This window comes from Scyliorhinus canicula, chromosome 4 (assembly GCF_902713615.1).
Source record: "Scyliorhinus canicula chromosome 4, sScyCan1.1, whole genome shotgun sequence".
Lineage (NCBI taxonomy): Eukaryota > Metazoa > Chordata > Chondrichthyes > Carcharhiniformes > Scyliorhinidae > Scyliorhinus > Scyliorhinus canicula.
Genome location: NC_052149.1, coordinates 4,911,613 through 4,934,666, shown reverse-complemented (window position 1 = coordinate 4,934,666; position 23,054 = coordinate 4,911,613). Strand labels below are relative to the sequence as shown.

General features: G+C 49.5%; 1 protein-coding gene across 2 annotated transcripts in view; it reads right to left on the bottom strand.

Annotated features, from left to right (window-relative positions):
- LOC119964316 (collagen alpha-1(XXIV) chain-like) overlaps nt 1-23,054 on the bottom strand; it is a 341,532-nt gene that overhangs the window by 122,983 nt on the left and 195,495 nt on the right. For both annotated transcript variants that reach the window (XM_038793605.1, XM_038793606.1), the window contains 4 exons: nt 20,791-20,844; nt 15,045-15,098; nt 3,838-3,891; nt 206-259 (listed from right to left, as the gene is read on the bottom strand). In XM_038793605.1, coding sequence (XP_038649533.1) covers nt 206-259; nt 3,838-3,891; nt 15,045-15,098; nt 20,791-20,844 — 216 coding nt within the window. The remainder of the gene's footprint in view (nt 1-205; nt 260-3,837; nt 3,892-15,044; nt 15,099-20,790; nt 20,845-23,054) is intronic.

Genomic DNA, 23,054 nt, shown 5'->3' with positions numbered 1-23,054 from the left:
AAAAAAAAGACATGTCCTTCCCCATAAAGAAACAGCTGAAGGAAGTACGTTGTGCTGTCAATAAATGGTAACTTGAGGAATCTGCAGGAAGTCATTGATGCATCGTCAGTCAGAATCATCCAATCAGCAGCAAGGATGGGCTCAGAGCTTCAGGTATTGGGCGAGTTACAACGTGAAATATTCCTGAATGATTAATGCCACTTACTCGTCTCCCTTTTGCACCTTGGAGTCCTGACGATCCTCTTCGTCCTGGAAGACCCTACAAGACAACAAATGACCACAGACATCAGATGGAGGTTGGTTTCTGACCCGCCCGCTGCCTGTACTGTCAGGCGTGGCTCTTTAGCCAGAATTCGCGCCCTTCAATCAGAAAGGAGACATGATCCAGATTGACGCACATCGGAACAAGAGGAGACTGTCTCCTTGAGTCTGTTTCGCCATGAAATGATATCAAGGCTGATTTCTGATTTAATTCCAAGTTCAGTACTGAATGAATGAGTGCTGCAGTATTGGGGATGCCACCTTCCAATGAGATGTTACATTTTTATCCTTTCAGGTGAATCTAAAAGATCACCTGGTTAATGGTTAGTATTGCAGGGAGAGAGGGGGCTCTCCCTGTTGTATTAAACAATATTTATTCTTCAGCACACAGCACTGAAAAATAGATTATCTGTTCATTATCAGGTTGCTATGCGGGGAAATTGCAGACGGCGTGACCATCATTTTACAACCCTCACTCGATACATAATAATAATAATCTTTATTATCGTCACAAGTAGGCTGACATTAACACTGCAGTGAAGTTACTGTGAAAAGCTCCTATTCGCCACATTCCAGCGCCTGTTCGGGTACACAGAGGGAGAATTCAGAATGTCCAATTCACCTAACAGGACATGTGGAGCACCCGGAGGAAACCCACGCAGACACGGGGAGAACGTGCAGACTCCGCACAGACAGTGACCCAATCGTGTGTGGTGCCGGAGGGCTGGAGATCTGCTAAAGTCGTACCTTTGTACAAAGAGGGGGCAAGGAAATAATCCAAATAATGACAGGTCAACCAGTCCGACCTCGTTGGTGGGAAAATTATTGGAATCGGTTCTGAGAGAAATTGTCACATAGACAGCAGGGGTTAATCGTGGACAGTCAGCATGGGTTTGCGAAGGTGGAATTGTGTCTGACTAACTAGATTCAATTTTTTGTGGGAGCAACAAGCAGGATTGATAAGGGTAGTGTAGTTGATGTGATCTACATGGATTTTTGCAAGGCTTTTAACAAGGACCCACATGGCAGACTGGGTTGAAGAATAAAGGTCCATGGGATCCGGGAGGGGGGGGGGGGGGGGGGGGTATAACAAGCTGGATACAAAGTTGGCTCGGGCACAGAAAATGAAGAGTAATTGTTGACAGGTGTCTTTGTGACTGGAAAGATGTTTCGAGTGGGGTTCCGCAGGGCCCAGTACTGTCGCTGCTTTTTCTACGTATATTAATGAATTGGATGTACATGAATTGGAGGGGCTGGTTTAGCACAGTGGGCTAAAAAGCTGGCTTGTAAAGCAGGACAAGGCCAGCAACATGGGTTCAATTCCCGTACCAGCCTCCCCGAACAAGCACCGGAATGTGGCGACTAGGGGCTTTTCACAGTAACTTCATTTGAAGCCTACTTGTGACAATAAGTGATTTTCATTTCATTTCATGTGGGGGGGAATGATCAAGAAGTTTGCAGATTACACAGAATTTGGCCGCGCAGTGGATAGCGAGATGGATAGTTGCCGAGTGCAGCAAGATATCAATGGACTGGTCAAGTGGGCAGAAAAGAGGCAAATGGAATCCAACCCAGAGAAGTCAGAGGTGATGCATTCGGGGAAGTCAAACAAGGCAAAGGATTACGCAGTAAATGGGAGGACACAGAGAGGTGTAGAGGAAGTGAGGGGCCTCGGAGTGAATGTCCACAGACCCCTGAAGGGAGCCGGGCAGATTGATAAGGTGCTTAAGAAGGCAAATTGAGTTATTTTCTTTATTAGCTGAGGTATAGACTATAGGAACAAGGAGGTTATGCTGGATCAATATAAAACATTAGTTAGACAACGACCTGAGTACTGTGTGCGGTTCTGATCACTTCACTACAGAAAGGATGTCTTTGCATTCGAGAGAGAGAGAGGACATTTCCCAGGATGTTCCCGGACTGGAATATTGCAGCTATAAGGAATGATTGGATAGGCTGGGGATGATCTCCTTGGAACAGAGGAAGCCAAAGGGAGATTTGATTGAGGTAAAGAAGGTTCTGAGGGACCTGGATAGAGAGGATGGGGAAGAGCCTATTTACCTCAGCACAGGGGTCAGTGACTAGAGGGCGTAGGTTTAAAGTGATTGGTAGAATGTTTCGCGGGGTCATGAGGAATAATGCTTTGACCCAGAAGGTTGTAGGGTCTGGAACCCGGGGTAGTAGATCCTCAACTCATTTAACAGGTGTCTGGACATGTACCTCGAGTGTTGCCACCTGCAGGTCTTGCAGACCAAAGGCCGGGCGGCTCGTTTTGTGGGCAGGAACGTACACGGAGAGTGGGGATTTTCTGGCTATTCCGGCTGGGGGGTCCTCCTGTCCAACCAGAACGCCGTAGACTCTGATGGGACCAGAGGATTCCACTGAGGACCAAAGGTGGCCACCTCTGTCCTGGGAAAACCCACCGGGGGGGGGGGGGGGGGGGGGGGTATTCCAGATGATGGGCCAAATGGCCTCTTTCTGTGTCCTAAATTTCCCATGATTCCTATGACTAGTAAAGTCCTCATGGATATTACAAATTTCTGAGGGGATTGATGACATCTTTTTAAAAACTATTTTTTTCTCTCCCAATCTCTCTTTGCTACAATCATTTCTTCCTTTTCCATCGTCTGCTATTTACCATTTTACTCTGGTTGATCTGATTGAGTCTTCATAAGAATAATCTTTATTATTGTCGCATGTCGGCTTACATTGACACTGCAATGAAGTTACTGTGAAAATACCCTAGTCGCCACATTCCGGCGCCTGTTCGGGTACACTGAGGGAGAATTCAGAATGGCCAATTCACCTAACAAGCACGTCTTTCGGGACTTGTGGGAGGAAACCGGAGCACCCGGAGGAAACCCACGCAGACACGGGGAGAACATGCAGACTCCGCACAGGCAGTGACCCAAGCTGGGAATCAAACATGGGACCCTTGCGCTGTGAAGCAACAGTGCTAACCATTGTGCTAACGTTGTCTTTCTGATGAATGGTCAGTGTCTGGGACTGAATGTGCCTGATGACTGAAGTAAGTTCACTCTGGGGCATCAAGGGGAGAGATCGGACAAGCTGCAGGCTTCTGTGAGTTAGCCCAGCCCAGCCCACCTACAGTCTTTACCGGGGGGAGGCGAGGGGTGGGAGGAGAGGAGAGGGGTGGGTGGGGAGAGGGGAGTGCGAGGGGAGATGATCAGCGAGGAGGGGGAGATCCAGGCCAGGGTGGGGTTTGTCGCCTCCCAACGAAAAATGCTTCCAGTTTTTGGGCCTACTTTGGGTGGTCCAGGACCCAGAAGCTCAAGCTCCAATTAAGGCAAACTACACTACCCAAAGGGGGGGGGGGGGGGGGGGAGAAGAGGGAGGGAGGGGAGGGAGAGGGGAGAGGGGGGGTTGCACACGATGGGCGGGACTGAAAGACCCTGGCAATGTCAGAAGGTTCTCCTGGTGCTGCACAGCAAGGACTTGCTTCACCATTCAACACCATCAGTGTGACTCCTGGCGGGAAACTGAAGTGAAACTAGCTTGCACCACAATTCCAATTTGAGAATCCTTGTGCGTCATTGTTATAAAATATTTACTCACTGGCAGTCCCTGTGGTCCGATTGGACCGGGTATTCCTGGAGGTCCCATGTAACCCTGTCAAAGTAAACAAGAACAGGAGGATTATTATCAGTAGTTACTTCCACCAGGGCTGTGATCCTTTGCAGCAACATGTTGTGTGGTTAGCCATTCCTCGGTGGACTGAATTGCAGCCAGCGGATTCCAAACACTCAGTCACTGTTTAACTTACTGCGTTTACTCGAAATACCGACTGGAGAAAGAGAGTAATATTCACGGAATCTTAAAATGGTACAGCACAGAGCCCTGTGCATCACATTGTGATGGCGTCAGCTCTTTGTAATTAGTCCACTTCGCCCCACTCCCGTTTGCATATCCCCCCCATAGCCCTGCACAATTTCCCCTCGACAAATATTCATCCATTTCCTTGTTGAAAGTTACTTTTGAATCCGTTTCCATCTTCAGCCCACCCCAGATCGTCAGAACAAGGACAGTAAACTGAATCTTTAAACCGATGAAATTATTTAATGGAACCCAAAATATATTTTGCAACCCGTGCAATTTGTTTAGGGCGCACCCTGGCCAACTGGCATTTGGCAAATGTCTTTTCATCATTTTGCAAAGCCGAGGATTTAAGTTCTTTCCAATAAGTTATTGTTTCGCTTGCCCAAGACAGAAAGCAATTTTATCCATTCCTCTGACCCACTGTCTACTCCAACAAATAAAACTTTATAATTTCCAAAAAGCACTGAGCCCCTCTCTATAATCCAGCGTAAATTTAAATGTTCAATGCAGCACGGTAGCATGGTGGTTAGCATCAATGCTTCACAGCTCCAGGGTCCCAGGTTCGATTCCCGGCTGGGTCACTGTCTGTGTGGAGTCTGCACGTCCTCCCCGTGTGTGCGTGGGTTTCCTCCGGGTGCTCCGGTTTCCTCCCACAGTCCAAAGATGTGCGGGTTAGGTGGATTGGCCATGCTAAATTGCCCGTAGTGTCCTAATAGTAAGGTTAAGGGGGGGGGGGAGTTTTTGGGTTACGGGTATAGGGTGTAGGGTGGATATGTGGATTTGAGTAGGGTGATCATTGCTTGGCACAACATCGAGGGCCGAAGGGCCTGTTCTGTGCTGTACTGTTCTATCTATGCAGCGATTGTGGTGTTTGCAGCGGTAGAATCTTCCTCAGGAAGCAATGTGGCAGCGAGGTATTTGAGTTGTTTCATGTACTGTACTGTCAGGTATTGAATGACTTGACATTCTGCAATGCCGGAGGAAGGTTAGGGCTCAGAGAAGCCGTGGGAGACACTGGAATTCAGAGAGAGCCTGGGGGGAGTGTCAGCTCGGTTTGCAGTCCAGGGAAAGAGTTGGAGCTGTGCCAGTAATTAGGGGCGGGAGTGCAGTGTTGTGCATCCCGGGGAACACACTCTCAGGAGAAGAGATGAACCCTCGGGAGGTGAGCTGTCGAATTTGAAGTGGCTTTCGAGGAAATTCAGTTGCTAGATCTTCGAAAGCTAAGAGCTGAAACCCCTTGTGGGCCACGGGATCTTGTGACTCACAGTGGTCATTGATATTTGGATGGGTTGCTGAAAAGTCCTTAAGATCTGTCTTGGTTGCAGCTGCCAATTAATGTGCCGTGTGGTGTATTTGACCGTAATTCATATTTGCCTCCTGTTAATTATGAATGTTAGATATTCTAAATTGATTTACTTTTCAGCCTCCTCCCAGCCTATCCAATCTTTCCTCAGAGCTTAGTCCAGTCTAGGCAACATCCTCAGAAATCTGATCTGTACCCTCTCTAGTGCAGTCAAGTATTTCCTCTAGTGCAGTGAGCAGAATTACACAGAGTGCTCGAACTGTAAGCTAACTTGTGTTTTTAGCAGTTTCAGCATAATTGCCCAGGTCTCATATTTTATGTCTTGGCTAACAAAGCCAACTAGCCATACGCTTTGGGTCCTGACAACATTCCAGCAGTAGTATTGAAGATTGGTGCTCCAGAACTTGCCGCACCCCTAGCCAAGCTGTTCCAGTACAGCTACAACACTGGCATCTACCTGGCAATGGGGAAAATTGCCCAGGTGTGTCCTGCTCACAAAAAGCAGGATAAATCCAACCCAGCCAATTACCCCGCTATCAGTCTACTCTCCATCATCAGCAAAGTGATGGAAGGAGTCATCAACAGTGCGATCAAGCGGCATTTACTCAGCAATAACCTGCTCACGGACACTCAGTTTGGGTTCCGTCAGGGTAACTCAGCTCCTGAGGCGGAATGCTCCAACCCCCCCGGGGGGTCGGAGAATCGACCGGGGCCGGCGTCAATCCCGCCCCCGCCGTGTCCCGAATTCTCCGCCCCCCGAGATTCGGCGGGGGCGGGAATCGTGCTGCGCCGGTCGGCGGGCCCCCCGCGGCGATTCTCCGGCCCTCGATGGGCCGAAGTCCCGCCGCTGACAGGCCTCTCCTGCCGGCGTGGATTAAACCACCTACCTGACCGGCGGGATTGGCAGCGCGGGTGGGCTCCGGGGTCCTGGGGGGGCGATTTGACCCAGGGGGGTGCCCCAGGGTGGCCATGGCCCGCGATCGGGGCCCACCGATCGGCGGGCGGGCCTGTGCCGTTGGGGCACTCTTTTTCTTCCGCCTCCGCCATGGCCTTCACCATGGCAGAAGCGGAAGAGACCCCCTCCCCTGCGCATGCGCGGGGATGACATCAGCAGCCGCTGACACTCCGGCGCATGCGCAGACTTACACCGGTCGGCGAAGTCCTTTCGGCCCCGGCTGGCGTGGCGCCAAAGGCCGTTCACACCAGCCGGCGGAGTGGGAACCACTCTGGCGCAGGCCTAGCCCCTCAATGTGAGGACTTGCTGTTTATGCTGCCGGACTCAGCTTGCCTGTGCAAGACAGCTGCCTAAGTGTGGCCTCGATAGAGAGAAACCCCCCGAGGTTGAGAAAAACGGCCAAGTACTGTGGAATAGGGGGGTTATTCCCGACACTGTAGCTGCTGAGATACATCTCACCCAACACCTTTTTCCGCTGAGTCATGCACAAGAAAGACTAGGGCAGCAGACACTTGAGAACACTACCACCTGCAAGTTACTCTCCAAGTACACTTGGAAATAGATCACCGTTCCTTCACTATCACTGTATCTAAATTCAGGATCTCCCTCCCTAACAGCACTGTGGCTGTACCTGCAATGGTTCAAGGAGGCGGCTCACCACAGCCTTCGCCAGGGTAATTAGGGATGGCCAATAAATGTTGGCCTAGTCAACGACAACAACATCCCATGAAAGAATCAATAAAAAATAAAGGTTTGTATTCAATTTACAGAGCAGACACAGTCCATTCAGCCCAATTCGCATGTTCTAGTCCATTGGTCCATCTATCTCCTTCTGTCTGCACATTGGCCATTGCTTGTGATGTACTTTGAGACATCCTGAGTTCTAGGATCGGTCGAGTGTCACAATTATTCCCTCACAGTGGATATGGTCATAGACTCATCAACAATAACCCACAGGCCCTGGGCTAATCATTTGGGGAATGTGTTTAAATGCCGCTGTAGCATCTTCAGAATTTGAATAAAGGAAAATAGACTGGACATAAAAAGCTGGCATGAGGAAAATGTAGGTGGCGAGAATGAGTGGGTTCTTCCTGGGGGTAGCAGATGAGTGTCAGAGGTGTGGGCGGGGCCAGCGAATCACACGCACATGTTTTGGGGTTGGGAAAAATTGGGAAGATTCTGGGCGGGAGTGTTCACGGTCTTTGCCAGGATAGTGGAGGAGGAGGTGGACCCGGACACTTTGGGGCTGCTTTTTGGGGATTCAGAGAAGCCGGAGCTCATGGAGAGGAGGAAAACCAATGTCATGGCTGTGGTGATATGTATCACAGTAGGTACACAAGGGGTTAATGTAAGTACACGTAGACTAGCTAGACACTAGAGGGAGCACCAGAGACATGACACACAGACACTCAAACAATAGGTCAGTAAGATAGGACACGACCAATGGGCATTCACGATACACACAGAGGTGACACTACCACAGGGGGGCATTACACCAACCCATATATAAAGGACACAGCACACATGATCTTCCTCTTTCCAGTGGAGACACACAGTGAGTACAGACGCAGGGTTAATTGAACATCACACCCACCACCTGGATTGTAGCAGACTGGTTCGTCAGTCTGAGTAGCTATAGAAGGATTAACAGTAGAGGCGAACCCGAGTAGGAGAATTGTAAATAGTTTAATAAACGTGTTGAAGTTATCTCCACGTCTGAACCTTCCTTTGTCAGAGTGAACATCAAGGAAGCAGCTTATGCTACGCCAAGAGCATAACAAGACAGTGGCCTTCGTCTCTCTGATTGCACGGCGACGGATTTTACTGGAGTCGTGGTCAACATCGCCACCAGGGGTAGCGGCTTGGTTGGGTGACCTGAACGACTTCCTGCGATTAGAGAATATAAAGTATGAGTTAAGGGGCTCTTCAGGGGGGGTTTGAGGAAAGGTGGGGGATGTTTGTGACCGTGTTTGAGGAGCAGTTCATCGCAGAGGGGGTGGGGGGTGAAAAAGGGGGAAAATTTGTACAGACTGTATAGTTGATTGCTGGGAAGTATGTTTCCCGGGGTGTTTATTTGTTGTAACCTGTTTAGACACGTTTGTCATAAAATACATTTTTTTTAAAAAGGTCTCGTGACGCGATGGGTAAAGTCCTGCCTTTGAACCGGAAGCTTCGGCTTTGTGTCCAACCCAGCACTTGACGGCCAAACAGGTCGAGTGCGTTCAACCTGCAAATCCTTCCAAAGTCCCAATGGCTGGTGGTGAGAGCGGGAGAGACTCCTGGTCAGCAATGGTCCATGTGGAGGGTGGCCCCCCTCAAGATATAAGCCCCCGGCGACGGACTAGCGACCTGTTCCAGGAATTACTAGCTATGGAAACAGGTGAAAGTCTGCCTTAGTGCAATAAATACCTTCACCCCGTGTCTGTGTGGGTCTCACCCCCACAACCCAAAGATATGCAGGGAAGGTGGATTGGCCACACTAAATTGACCCTTCTTTGGCAAAAAAATAAATAATTGGGCACTTTAAATTCAAAAAAAGTAAATGCAACAAATAAATACCAGCTTAGCCATAATGCCAAGAACGATATGGTTTAATCGGAGAATTGTACACATGGAGGCCACTTGGCCCATCGCCCCAATGTTGGTGCTGTGATTGAACAATCCATTTACTTCCACTGTCTAAAACGTCCCAAAATTAAAAATCCATTAAAATCAAAACAGCTTCTAAACATTATCCTTTTAAAAAATATTTCTAACCGCTCCTTGCGCAACATATAAACACAAGAGGGTGTTTCTGACAAATGGGTTATTTGCCCCAATAAACAGCGGCAAAGTGTTTATGGTGCCGGGGATGTTTATTGCTCTGTACTCTTTAATTGACACATTTAATTGCTGACATCTCCTTTGTCTTTTTCCCAGAGTTGATCCGCATAATCCACATCTTTAAAAAAACCCACTGTAAATTGGAGTCTCCCATCCAAGCTGTAAAGTCTGTAATACATTTCCTGTGATCTTCTCCTTAACACCAAGCAGTTAGAAAATTCATATTAAACACATTCGTTGCTGGAGCCATGAATGTACTAACATGGATCAGACTGCAGCTCCTCTGTTGCAGCAAACGCCAATGAAAAATCATGACCAGAAACAGGATTCTCAATAACTTTCAAAATCGCATGATGACTGCAGAAGGACTTGGACAAGCTAGGAGAGTGAGCAATGAAGTGGCAAATAATAACAATAATAATCACTTATTGTCACGAGTAGGCTTCAATAAAGTTACTGTGAAAAGCCCCTAGTCACCACATTCCAGCGCCTGTTCGGGGAGGCTGGTACGGGAATTGAACCTGCCCTGCTGGCCTTGCTCTGCATTACAAGCCAGCTGTTTAGCCCAGTGTGCTAAACCAGCCCCTGAAATACAATGTGGAAAAGTGTGAGGTTATGCACTTTGGAAGAGGGAATTTAGGCATGGACTATTTTCTAAATGGGGAATGCTTCGGAAAGCAGAAGCACAAAGGGACTTGGGAGTCCTTGTTCACGAATCTCTTGAGGTTAATGTGCAGGTTCAGTCGGCAGTTAAGGCAAATGCAATGTTAGCATTCATGTCAAGAGGGCCAGAATACAAGACCAGGGATGTACTTCTGAGGCTGTATAAGGCTCTGGTCAGACCCCATTTGGAGTATTGTGAGCAGTTTTGGGCCCCATATCCGAGGAAGGATGTGTTGGCATTGGAAAGGGTCCAGAGGAGGTTCACAAGAATGATCCCCGGAATGAAGAATTTGTCGTATGAGGAGCGGTTGAGGACTCTGGGTCTGTACTCGTTGGAGTTTAGAAGGATGAGGGGGGATCTTATTGAAACGTACAGGATACTGCGACGCCTGGATAGAGTGGACGTGGAGAGGATGTTTCCACTTGTAGGAAAAACTAGAAGCAGAGGACTCAATCTCAGACTAAAGGGACAATCCTTTAAAACAGAGATGAGGAGGAATTTCTTCAGCCAGAGGGTGGTGAATCTGTGGAACTCTTTGCCGCAGAAGGTTGTGGAGGCCAAATCACTGAGTGTCTTTAAGACAGAGATAGATAGGTTCTTGATTAATAAGGGGATCAGGGGTTATGGGGAGAAGGCAGGAGAATGGGGATGAGAAAATATCAGCCATGATTGAATGGCGGAGCAGGCTCGATGGGCCGAGTGGCCTAATTCTGCTCCTTTGTGTTATGATCAGGTGCAGTTTGCCCCAAACTCGGTGACTGCAGTGAAATCTGTCAGTAGTTTGGCACAAGGAAAGTGAACCCTGGTTTATTTTTGTGTCTCTGTCACGTATTGGTAGAATGGGGCTTTGTCCTCTGATGTTTAGAAGAATGAGAGATGATCTCATTGAAATGTATAAAACATCTATACCCCGGAACTTCCAACATGTGTAAACTAATTTGTCAGGGGGCTGGGAAAACGAGCTGTAGTCCAGAAGCCAGTGTTGAGAGTAGTGAGGTACTGAGGAAGGTATCAAGGTCGCAGGAGTTTACCGGCAGACAGAAAGGTGGGTTGAAGTGTGTCTACTTCAATGCAAGGAGCATCCGGAATAAGGTAGGTGAACCTGGAGCGTGGATTGGTACTTGGGACTACGATGTTGTGGCCATTATGGAGACATGGTTAGAACAGGGACAGGAATGGTTGTTGGAAGTTCCGGGGTATAGATGTTTCAGTAAGAGTAGGGAAGGTGGTAAAAGAGGTGGAGGAGTAGCATTGTTAATCAAGGATAGTTTAACGGCTGCAGAAAGGCAGTTCGAAGGGGATCTGCCTACTGAGGTAATATGGGCTGAAGTTAGAAATAGGAAAGGAGCGGTCACGTTGTTAGGAGTTTTCTATAGGCCCCCAAATAGTAATAGAGATGTGGAGGAAGAAATTGCAAAACAGATTATGGATAGGTGTGGAGGTCTCAGGGTAGTTGTCATGGGTGACTTTAACTTTCCAAATATTGATTGGAACCTCTATAGGTCGAACAGTTCGGATGAGGCAGTTTTTGTACAGTGTGTGCTGGAGGGTTTCCTGACACAATATGTGAATAGGCCGACAAGAGAGGGGGGGGGGGGGGGGGGGGGGGGGGGGGGGGGCGGGGGGCACATTGAATTTGGTACTGGGTAATGAACCGGGCCAGGTGTTAGATTTGTTTGTGGGAGAGCATTTTGGAGATAGTGACCACAATTCGGTGTCTTTCACTATTGCAATGGAGAGGGATAGGTCCATACGGCAGGGCAAGGTTTATAATTGGGGGAGGGGTAATTATGATACGGTTAGGCGACAATTAGGGAGCATAAGATGGGAACAGAAACTGTCAGGGAAAGGCACAAATGAAAAGTGGAGCTTCTTCAAGGAACAAATACTGCGTGTCCCTGATAGGTATGTCCCTGTCAGGCAGGGAGGAAATGGCCGTGTGAGGGAACCATAGTTCAGAAAAGAGGTTAAATGTCTTTTCAAGAGGAAAAAGGAAGCGTATGTAAGGATGAGAAAACAAGGTTCAGTTGGGTCGCTTGAGGGTTACAAGGTAGCAAGGAATGAGCTAAAAGAAAAGAGCTTTGGAGAGTTAGGAGGGGGCATGAGAAGTCCTTGGCGGGTCGGATCAAGGAAAACCCCAAGGACTTTTACTCTTATGTGAGAAATAAAAGAATGACCAGGGTGAGGGTAGGGATGGTCAAGGACAGTAGTGGGAACTTGTGCATGGAGTCAGAAGAAATAGGAGAGGTTTTGAATGAATACTTTTCTTCAGTGTTCACCAAGGAGAGGGGCTATGTTTTTGAGGATGAGAGTGTGATACAGGCGGGTAGGCTGGAGGAGGTAGATGTTCTGAGGAAGAATGTATTAGCAATTTTGAAAAACCTGAGAGTTGACAAGTCCCCTGGGCCAGATGGGATATATCCAAGGATTCTTTGAGAGGCAAGGGATGAGATTGCAGAGCCTTTGGCTTTGATCTTTGGGTCCTCACTGTCCACGGGGATAGTGCCAGAGGACTGGACAGTGGAGAATGTTGTTCCTCTGTTCAAGAAAGGGAATAGGAATGACCCTGGTAATTATAGGCCAGTTAGTCTTACTTCAGTGGTCGGTAAGTTAATGGAAAAGGTCCTGAAGGATAGGATTTTTGACCATTTGGAAAGATGCAGCTTAATCCGGGATAGTCAACACGGATTTGTGAAGGGTAAGTCTTGCCTCACAAATCTGATTGAATTCTTTGAGGAGATAACTAAGTGTGTAGATGAAGGTAGAGCAGTTGAAGTCGTATACATGGATTTTAGTAAGGCGTTTGATAAGGTTCCCCATGGTCGGCTCATGATGAAAGTAAGGAGGTGTGGGATAGAGGGAAATTTGGCCAATTGGATAAGTAACTGGCTATCACATAGAAGACAGAGGATGGTGGTAGATGGAAAGTTTTCAGACTGGAGATCAGTTACCAGCGCTGTACCACAGGGATCAGTGCTGGGTCCTCTGCTCTTTGTGATTTTTATCAATGACTTGGAGGAGGGGGCTGAAGGGTGGGTCAGTAAATTTGCTGATGACACCAAGATTGGTGGAGTAGTGGATAATGTGGAGGGCTGTTGTAGGCTGCAAAGAGACATTGATAGGATGCAGAGCTGGGCTGGAAAATGGCAGATGGAGTTTAACCCTGATAAGTGCGAGGTGATTCATTTTGGTAGAAAAAAATTGAATGCGGATTACAGGGTCAACGGCAGGATTCTGAGGAATGTGGAGGAACAGAGAGATCTTGAGGTTCATGTCCACAGATCTCTGAAGGTTGCCACTCAAGTGGATAGAGCCGTGAAGAAGGCTTATAGTGTGTTAGCGTTTATTAACAGGGGCTTGAGTTTAAGAGCCGTGGGGTTATGCTGCAACTATACATGACCCTGGTGAGACCACATTTGGAGTATTGTGTGCAGTTCTGGTCACCTCATTCTAGGAAGAACGTGGAAGCATTGGAAAGGGTGCAAAGGAGATTTACCAGGATGCTGCCTGGTTTGGAGGATATGTCTGATGAGGAAAGGTTGAGGGAGCTAGGGCTTTTCTCTTTGGAGCGGAGGAGGATGAGAGGCGACTTAATGGAGGTTTATAAGATGATAAGGGGGATAGATAGAGTGGACGTTCAGAAACTATTTCCCCGGGTGGATGTAGCTGTTACAAGGGGGCATAACTATAAGATTCAGGGTGGGAGATATAGGAGGGATGTCCGAGGTAGGTTCTTTACTCAGAGAGTGGTTAGGGTGTGGAATGGACTGCCTGCTGTGATAGTTGAGTCGGACACTTTAGGAACTTTCAAGCGGTTATTGGATAGGCACATGGAGCACACCAGAATGACAGGGAGTGGGATAGCTTGATCTTGGTTTCGGGCAAATGCTCGGCACAACATCGAGGGCCGAAGGGCCTGTTCTGTGCTGTACTGTTCTATGTTCTATGTTCTTGGGACATTTCAAAGGGTAATGTTTTATTCGTTCATGGGATGTGGATGTCCCTGGCCATTTTTTGCCCATCCCTAATTGCCTTAAACTGAGAGCCTTGCTCGGATATTCTAGAGGGGCTGTGGGTCTGGAGTCACATGCCAGCCAGACATGCAAGGCCAGTATCCCTAAATTGCCCCTGAATTGAGTGTCTCGCTGGGCCATTACTGTGGGCCTGCAGTTATATGTGTAGTGATCTGTATACCTGCTGGTTATGTAAGAGAAAATGCTGGAAAATCTCAGCAGGTCTGGCAGCATCTGTAGGGAGAGAAAAGAGCGAACGTTTCGAGTCCGATGACTCTTTGTCAAAGCTAACAGACAGAGAAAGTGGGAAATATTTACACTGTGGAGTGAGAATGACAGATGAGTCATAGCCACAGAAACCCAGGGAAACCGGGTGCTAATGGCCACAGATACTAAGGGGAAAGAGTGCGAATGGCAGTCCCCAGAGAGAACAAAAGATGTGAAAGGTCAAACAGCAGGGAAACTAACATCAGAGGATGAACTGTAAGTGTGGGGGGGAGGGGAAGAGGGAGGGAAAGAGGAGAAAGGGTAAGGACCCATTCCAAACCTGACAGCTTTGTCTACACATGCACCACCTGAAAACTGATGAACACTTCAGGTGATCGAAGGGTCAAATGTGATCTGTGCTGAAACCTCAAATCTCACCAGGAGAATTGGAAAGAACAGTGGAACATTGGAACAGAAGGAGGCCATTCAGCCCCTCGAGCCTGTTAGCCCCTTCAATGAGATCACGGCTAATAGTAATAATAATCGCTTATTGTCACAAGTAGGCTTCAATGACGTTACTGTGAAAAGCCCCTAGTCACCACATTCCGGCTCATGTTCGGGGAGGCCGGTATGGGAATTGAACCCGCGCTGCAGGCCTTGTTCTGCATTGCAAGCCAGCTGTTTAGCCCACTGTGCTAAACCAGACTGAACTGCATTTGAAATTTGAATGCTCTGGGTTTAACTAACTTACTCATGCAGGGAGCCAGAACAAACTCAAGGGGCCAAATGGCCCCCCCTTCTGTGATGTAGCCATTCTATGATTAAACTTTGTCCCCTTGCCGTGCTTCTGTAATCCTTAACACCTTCACCAACAATGGATGTGGAAACGGAAAGCTAACGTGACCAGCTGGGGTTGAACCTGGATTTAACGCTGAGAAGCCTTATGGTCTTGGAGTAAGAGATATCGGATTTACTGCTTACCATGGATCCTTTCTCTCCGGGAGGTCCCAGAGACCCTGGATCACCGCGATCACCCTGAATCAAAAACAGAAGTCACAACGTCAGGCAATGGCTTCCTTCAGAGTCAATCATTGCAAGTACTCACAATCTCTGCATCACCATCCTGACAATGAAACATAAGACAGAAGAAACAGGAGCTATTCGCCCTTCGAGTCTTCACTACCACTCAACAACATCAACGCTGATTTTCTATCTCAACTTGACCTTCCTGTGCCAACCCCATTTCCCTTAATTAGTAACCAAAAACCCTATCCATCTCGGTCTGGAATGACCCTGCATCGACAGTCAATGCTCTGACTGGAACATTCCAAACGCTCAACCACCTTCGTGTTCGCCTCGCAGTTCTACCCTTTATTCTGAGATTGTGACCCTCCCCAGCTACAGGAAACAGCCTCTACCCTGTCAACTCCCTTAAACATGTTGGGCGTGATTTAATGTCTCGTCACACCCGACTTGGTGACGCAATGAGGTCATTGAATCTCGCGATAGGCCTCTTGCGAGATTCACGTTGCTTGAAATGCCGCGTGAGATATATTGCCCGTGCTGGGTGAGATCCAGATTAACATATTTAAATGAGCTATTAGGAGGCACCTTGGCACTGCCACCTGGGAACCCTGGTGCCCGCGTGGCACTGCCAGACTGTCAGGGCGCTGCCAAGGTGACCGGATGCCAGGTTGCCTGTGCCAGGGATGCCTTACCCTTAAGAGGTGGGTTGGGGGGGGGGGGGGGGCTCGGGGACCCATTAAGAGGTATGTGGGTGCAGTGGGAGTGTCTAGACACTGCGGTGGGGTGGCTGAGGCGGCGGGGGGGGGGGGGGGGGGGGGGTATTGAAAGCTTGAGACGGCATTTAAAAATGGTGCCCTGATCCGCGAGTCGTCTCCCTGTGCTGGCGAGCTCAGCTCATCAGTGCAGGAAATAAGGTTAGTGTGGCCTCAGCGGGCGCTCCTCGCCAAGGTCAAAACAAACGACAAAGTCCCATTAAACAGCGGTGCCTTTAAGCACCCAGAAACACCCACTAAACACACCCAAATCGGGACTCCGGATATGTCCCGTTAAATAGTGCCCGTTATATATCTAAACAAGGTCACTTCTCAGGCTTCCAAACTCCAGGGAATATAGGCCTTGTTTATTCAACCTCTTCACGTGGGCCAATCCCCTCATTCCAGGGATAATCTGATGTATCTCTGGTTGCCCCCCCCACCACCCCAACCTCTGGGACAAGAAAAATGAGAGTGCTGGAAAAACTCAGCAGGTCTGGCTGAATCGGTGCCCAGAGAAACAGAGTTAATGCTTCAAGTCCAATATGACCTTTTTCAGATCTCGGAGACCTCGGGCAAGTATGTTCTCCAGAATGTGAGGAGATCGAAGCTTACACAGCGCTCCCGACGTGGCCTCCTTAATGCTTGCCTGCTGTAGCTTTATGTTTTATTCTTCAAAACATATTCTGCAATTTGGATCGGGTCAAACAATAAACTCTTCACTAACTGGTTGGCATGTTTTTGACAGAACAGCAATATTTCAAAACAATACTTCATTGGCTCTGAAGCACTTTGGAACATTTGGGAGTTCTATATTCGACGTGAACGAGCTGATGATGTCGATTTGTTATTGGCCTTTGTTCCTTTGCTGATCACAATAACTCCGCAAAGCCCACACGTGTGTTTCATGTGTATAGATTTGTCACTACACTGAGGTAACCCATTAGGCTGACGTGGCATCAGATATCTCTCAGAGGTGCATAGATTCCTAACAATTTATATCACTTGAGACCCGAAGCATATTTCCATCTCCAAAACAAATCTTCATAGAATTTACTGTGCACAAGGAGGCCATTCGGCCCATCGAGTCTGCACCGGCTCTTGGAAAGAGCACCCTACCCAAGGTCAACGCCTCCACCCTATCCCCATAACCCAGCAACCCCACCCAACACTAAGGGAAATTTTGGACACTAAGGGCAATTTATCATGGCCAATCCACCTAACCCGCACATCTTTGGACTGTGGGAGGAAACCGGAGCACCCGGAGGAAACCCACGCACACACGGGGAGGATGTGCAGACTCCGCACAGACAGTGACCCAAGCCGGAATCGAACCTGGGACCCTGGAGCTGTGAAGCGATTGTGCTATCCACAATGCTACCGTGCTGCCCTGTGGATCTCTGTGGATTTACCTCATAATTGTGAGAATTCATGTCTCAGCTTGCGTCAAGTCGCTTATCCACCACCTCTTGTGCGTTCTGACCGATTCAGCTCGCAGTTCAGCAATGCCTCGAATTTACAATCTCAGCCTTGATTTTAAATCCCTTCATGGTCTTACCCCTTCCTATCCTGCAACCTCCTCTAGCTCCACGAATCTCCCAGATGTCTGCCTTCCTCAAACCCTGGCCTCTTGCGAGTTCTGAATTTCCCTCGACCCCACATTGGGGGGCTGGGCCTTCAGCTGCATGGACTCCAATTCTGGAATTCCCTCACTCACTCATCGCTGACTCGGTCCTCCTTTCTGTAAGACACTTCACAAAACCTGCCTCATTGATCTGTTGTGGGTATCTGACCGAATGTCTCTGCATGTGATCTGATGTCAAATTTTGTTCCATTATGCTCCTGTGAAGCCTTGGCTAATTTGCTACGGTAAAGGAGCTCTAGGAATATCAGCCGTTGTTCTTGACTCTCACTGTCAGGTGAGGTTACCCAGCTGTACCATGTCTCACTGATTGTCTCTCAATGACATCTCTCTCTCAGTGAGAGGGTCAGTACTGAGGGAGTGCTGCACTGTCAGAGGGTCAGTACTGAGGGAGTGCTGCACTGTCAGAGGGTCAGTACTGAGGGAGTGCTGCACTGTCAGAGGGTCAGTACTGAGGGAGTGCCGCACTGTCAGAGGGTCAGTGCTGAGGGAGTCCCGCACTGTCAGAGGGTCAGTACTGAGGGAGCACCGCACTGTCAGAGGATCAGTACTGAGGGAATGCTGCACTGTCAAAGGGTCAGTGCTGAGGGACCGCCGCACTGTCAGAGGGTCAGTACTGAGGGAGTGCCGCACTGTCAGAGGGTCAGTACTGGGGGAGTGCCGCACTGTCAGAGGGTCAGTACTGGGGGAGTGCCGCACTGTCAGAGGGTCAGTACTGGGGGAGTGCTGCACTGTCAGAGGGTCAGTACTGGGGGAGTGCTGCACTGTCAGAGGGTCAGTACTGAGGGAGTGCCGCCCTGTCAGAGGGTCAGTACTGAGGGAGTGCTGCACTGTCAGAGGGTCAGTACTGAGGGAGTGCTGCACTGTCAGAGGGTCAGTACTGAGGGAGTGCCGCACTGTCAGAGGGTCAGTACTGAGGGAGTGCTGCACTGTCAGAGGGTCAGTACTGAGGGAGTGCTGCACTGCCAGAGGGTCAGTACTGAGGGAGTGCTGCACTGTCAGAGGGTCAGTACTGAGGGAGTGCCGCACTGTCAGTGGGTCAGTACTGAGGGAGTGCCGCACTGTCAGTGGGTCAGTACTGAGGGAGTGCCGCACTGTCAGAGGGTCAGTACTGAGGGAGTGCTGCACTGTCAGAGGGTCAGTACTGAGGGAGTGCTGCACTGTCAGAGGGTCAGTACTGAGGGAGTGCCGCACTGTCAGTGGGTCAGTACTGAGGGAGTGCTGCACTGTCAGAGGGTCAGTACTGAGGGAGTGCTGCACTGTCAGAGGGTCAGTACTGAGGGAGTGTCGCACTGTCAGAGGGTCAGTACTGAGGGAGTGCTGCACTGTCAGAGGGTCAGTACTGAGGGAGTACTGCACTGTCAGAGGGTCAGTACTGAGGGAGTGCTGCACTGTCAGAGGGTCAATACTGAGGGAGTGCTGCACTGTCAGAGGGTCAGTACTGAGGGAGTGCCGCACTGTCAGATGGTCAGTACTGAGGGAGTGCTGCACTGTCAGAGGGTCAGTACTGAGGGAGTGCTGCACTGTCAGAGGGTCAGTACTGAGGGAGTGTCGCACTGTCAGAGGGTCAGTACTGAGGGAGTGCTGCACTGTCAGAGGGTCAGTACTGAGGGAGTACTGCACTGTCAGAGGGTCAGTACTGAGGGAGTGCTGCACTGTCAGAGGGTCAGTACTGAGGGAGTGCTGCACTGTCAGAGGGTCAGTACTGAGGGAGTGCCGCACTGTCAGAGGGTCAGTACTGAGGGAGTGCTGCACTGTCAGAGGGTCAGTACTAAGGGAATGCTGCACTGTCAGAGGGTCAGTACTGAGGGAGTGCTGCACTGTCAGAGGGTCAGTACTGAGGGAGTGCTGCACTGTCAGAGGGTCAGTGCTGAGGGAGTGCCGCACTGTCAGAGGGTCAGTACTGAGGGAGTGCCGCACTGTCAGAGGGTCAGTACTGAGGGAGTGCCGCACTGTCAGAGGGTCAGTACTGAGGGAGTGCTGCACTGTCAGAGGGTCAGTACTAAGGGAATGCTGCACTGTCAGAGGGTCAGTACTGAGGGAGTGCTGCACTGTCAGAGGGTCAGTACTGAGGGAGTGCTGCACTGTCAGAGGGTCAGTACTGAGGGAGTGCTGCACTCTCAGAGGGTCAGTACTGAGGGAGTGCTGCACAGTCAGAGGGTCAGTACTGAGGGAGTGCGGCACTGTCAGAGGGTCAGTACTGAGGGAGTGCTGCACTGTCAGAGGGTCAGTACTGAGGGAGTGCTGCACTGTCAGAGGGTCAGTACTGAGGGAGTGCCGCACTGTCAGAGGGTCAGTACTGAGGGAGTGCCGCACTGTCAGAGGGTCAGTACTGAGGGAGTGCTGCACTGTCAGAGGGTCAGTACTGAGGGAGTGCTGCACTCTCAGAGGGTCAGTACTGAGGGAGTGCCGCACTGTCAGAGGGTCAGTACTGAGGGAGTGCCGCACTGTCAGAGGGTCAGTACTGAGGGAGTGCCGCACTGTCAGAGGGTCAGTACTGAGGGAGTGCTGCAGTGTTGATGGTGCTGTCTTTATGGATGTGACACTAACCTATTATAAATCAGGTCCCTTCTGACCTCTCAGTTGGATCTGAAAGATCTCAGTTTTATTTCAGGTAGATCCACGGATGGATCACATGGCTGCGTGCGGGATCTTGCTGTGTACACCCCTGCCCGTGGGTTTCCCAGCGGTGTCGGGGGCTTCAATGGGACAAGCAGCGAGATGGGAGAATCCCGCGGCCAGTGAACGGTGCGCGGCCAGGAAATACGCAGCTGGGCGAACGCAGTATCCAGCCCCTAATCTTTCTTCCATTCCACTTATTTTGCTTTCTGTATCCAATTTGCCGTTGAATTCACCTACTCTAATCCCCCCCCCCCCCCCCCCCCCCCCCCCTCCTCCACCTCCACCTCCCCCACCTCCTTCTCCTTTCCCACACTGTCAAATCTCAGAATCTGATTGGTCAAGACAGCAGGCTGCGTGTCCTGTGACCCTTGGCTGTGGTGTTAATAACTCACTCTTCCAACAACGTTATCGGGTGCGAATGTTTAGCGCTGGTTGGCGTGGGGAGGGGTCACACGTGGCAGACACTGTGACTTGCCAATATCTAGCCCGGCTGTGCCACAAACCTCACCACTGGGTTAGCACTCCAGCTGTTTTCAGAAACAGCTGGAAACATCCTCAACAGTTGGCGGAGGGTGTGTGTGTGGGGGGGGGGGGGGGGGGGGGGGGGGCCTGGTTTCCCGAGAGAAACTGCAATGGTTTGAGGTTTGAGTTGCTGGGTGACTATTGGAATGTGATTGGGTTTTACCTTTTCGCCAAGTATTCCGGTGGGTCCTCCTGGTCCTGGATTGCCCACAGCACCCTGCCGACACAGAGAAAGACCATCAAAGTTTGCACTGCAGGGAGATTAGTCTGATCATTTTAATATACAAATATGGGAACAGGTGGAGGCCATTCAGCCCATGTTTGGCCAAAGAGAGCATGACTGATTAGGGACTTCACTTCATCCACAAGCATTGGTTCCATTCCCCCCCCCCCCCACCCCAGTCTAGTGAAAACAAGCTCAGGTTGAAAATGATTAAATAAACCAGAATTTGCTCCACATTTCTACCACCCTTTGTGTGAAGAAGACTTTGCTAACTTCACTCCTCAATGCTCTGATTTCAAGGTGATGTACAGTTTTATTCATTTGTTCCTGTTCTGCCATTCAAGGCTGCGTGGACACCATTCTCCTCAATCAGCTCACGCTAATAGCTCAAAGATCAGCGATCTTCTACAGTACAAACATTGGTCACACTCTCACGCACGGAAGGTGGGAGAAGTTTCTATCTCTCTTCCACAAACAGCAGTTGACACTACATCGATTCCTCACGTTAAATCTGAGATTGATTGATTTTTGAACGCCAGTGGTGGGTATATGGAGTTAGATCTCAGATCAGCCATGGTGTTGCTGAGGTTCAAGGGACTGAGTCCTGTTCCTGTGGCTACCTCCAGGATTGCAAGGTCAAGCAGTCGGAGGAAATCGCTTTTTGGGAATGCCGATTGCTACTTTGATCGGTGGGTGCGCTGATATCCCCAATCCTCTGGGAGACTGGGAGGAAAAGCTATCAGGAAGTTTCTATTGAACCTTGTTGATATTTATTGTTGATCTTCATGACGGGGTGTTGGGTTGGGGGGGCGGGGGGTGGATACGTGGGGGGAGGGAGTGGTGGTGGTAAACCGTCAAACACATTGAGGTTCAACAGAGTTAGCCTGGGGCACCTCCAGATCAAGACCCAGCCGAGTGTCGCATACAGGTGTGATGTCAAAAAGCACTTCTTTACACATCGGAGCGTGGAAATCATTGATAGATGGGTGTTCGGAAAGTTATCCAAGGTTACTTAACCAGGGAAGGTAAATGGAGTCAGAATAGCAATCAACTATGATCGAAATGAAGCACAGAATGGGACACAGCGGCCGAATGGGCTCCACTTAATTCTATAGGACTCACAAATTAGGTCTACACTAATCCAAAAATCAAAGCAGAAACCTGGGCTGGGATCCTCTGAGCCTGCGCCGGTTCGGAGAATCGGCGTTCACACCGAGACGGCCCCTTACGCCGGTCTTACGTTGGGACGCAAACCTCCGGCGAGCGGAGAATCGTCGCCAGTCGTGCGCGCAGGGTCGACACGGCGCCGGTCAGGGGCTGTTGAAAGAGTCCCCGCGGCGATTCTGCGCTGGCAACTGGCTGAGTTCACGCCGGCGTGGTGCTAACATGGTTCCACCCGGCGGACACTCGGAGTTGCGGCTGCCCTGGTGGGGGCGGAGGGATCTGTCACCAGGGGGGGGCCTCCAGGACGGCCAAGATCGTTTTTGCCATGAGTTCAATCTACAAAATAATTCAGTAAAGTCCTTTTAGAATGTGCTAGCCTATCTCAATGGCATCAACTATCATACACCACTACACTATATAATTGGAAAGATCTGCGCAGAATGTGGGATGTTGACACCTGTATGTCACAAGCAGCCATGTTGCTTGACTTCCTGAAGATAGTTCCTATTCGCTTCAAAGTATTGTTACATTTTCTTTAACCCATTAACTCCAGAGCTAAGCAGTTGGATAGTGGGGTCACTTCCTCCGCTACAACTGCCGGGAACGACCCCACGATTCCCGCCCAGAGCAGAGGGGGTCTCCTTAGTGAGGCTGGTAGTTCCCGAGGGTCCGTCAGATCTGGTTAGATGTGGCGCGGCCGGGTTAAGTGAGCTTTTAAACTTACTTAACTCTGCAAGTCTAAGTCCCATTGTGGATGGGAATGGCAAATTTCAAACAATCCCAACTGCAGGAGAAGAGTGTAATAATAATATTATAATAATTATTAGTATTATATTATTATTACACTTTTCTCCTGTAGGATAAATTGAGATTGTTTGAAATTTGCCATTCTTGCATTTAGCCTGAGGAGTACAAGATGAAAAACTTCAGCAGCATGTCTCTCTGCAATATTAATAATGTAATTGCTAATTGACGGCCTGTACAGATACAGCACAATATCCAGAAGCCTCATTTTATTCCCATTAGGATAATTTGAGGTA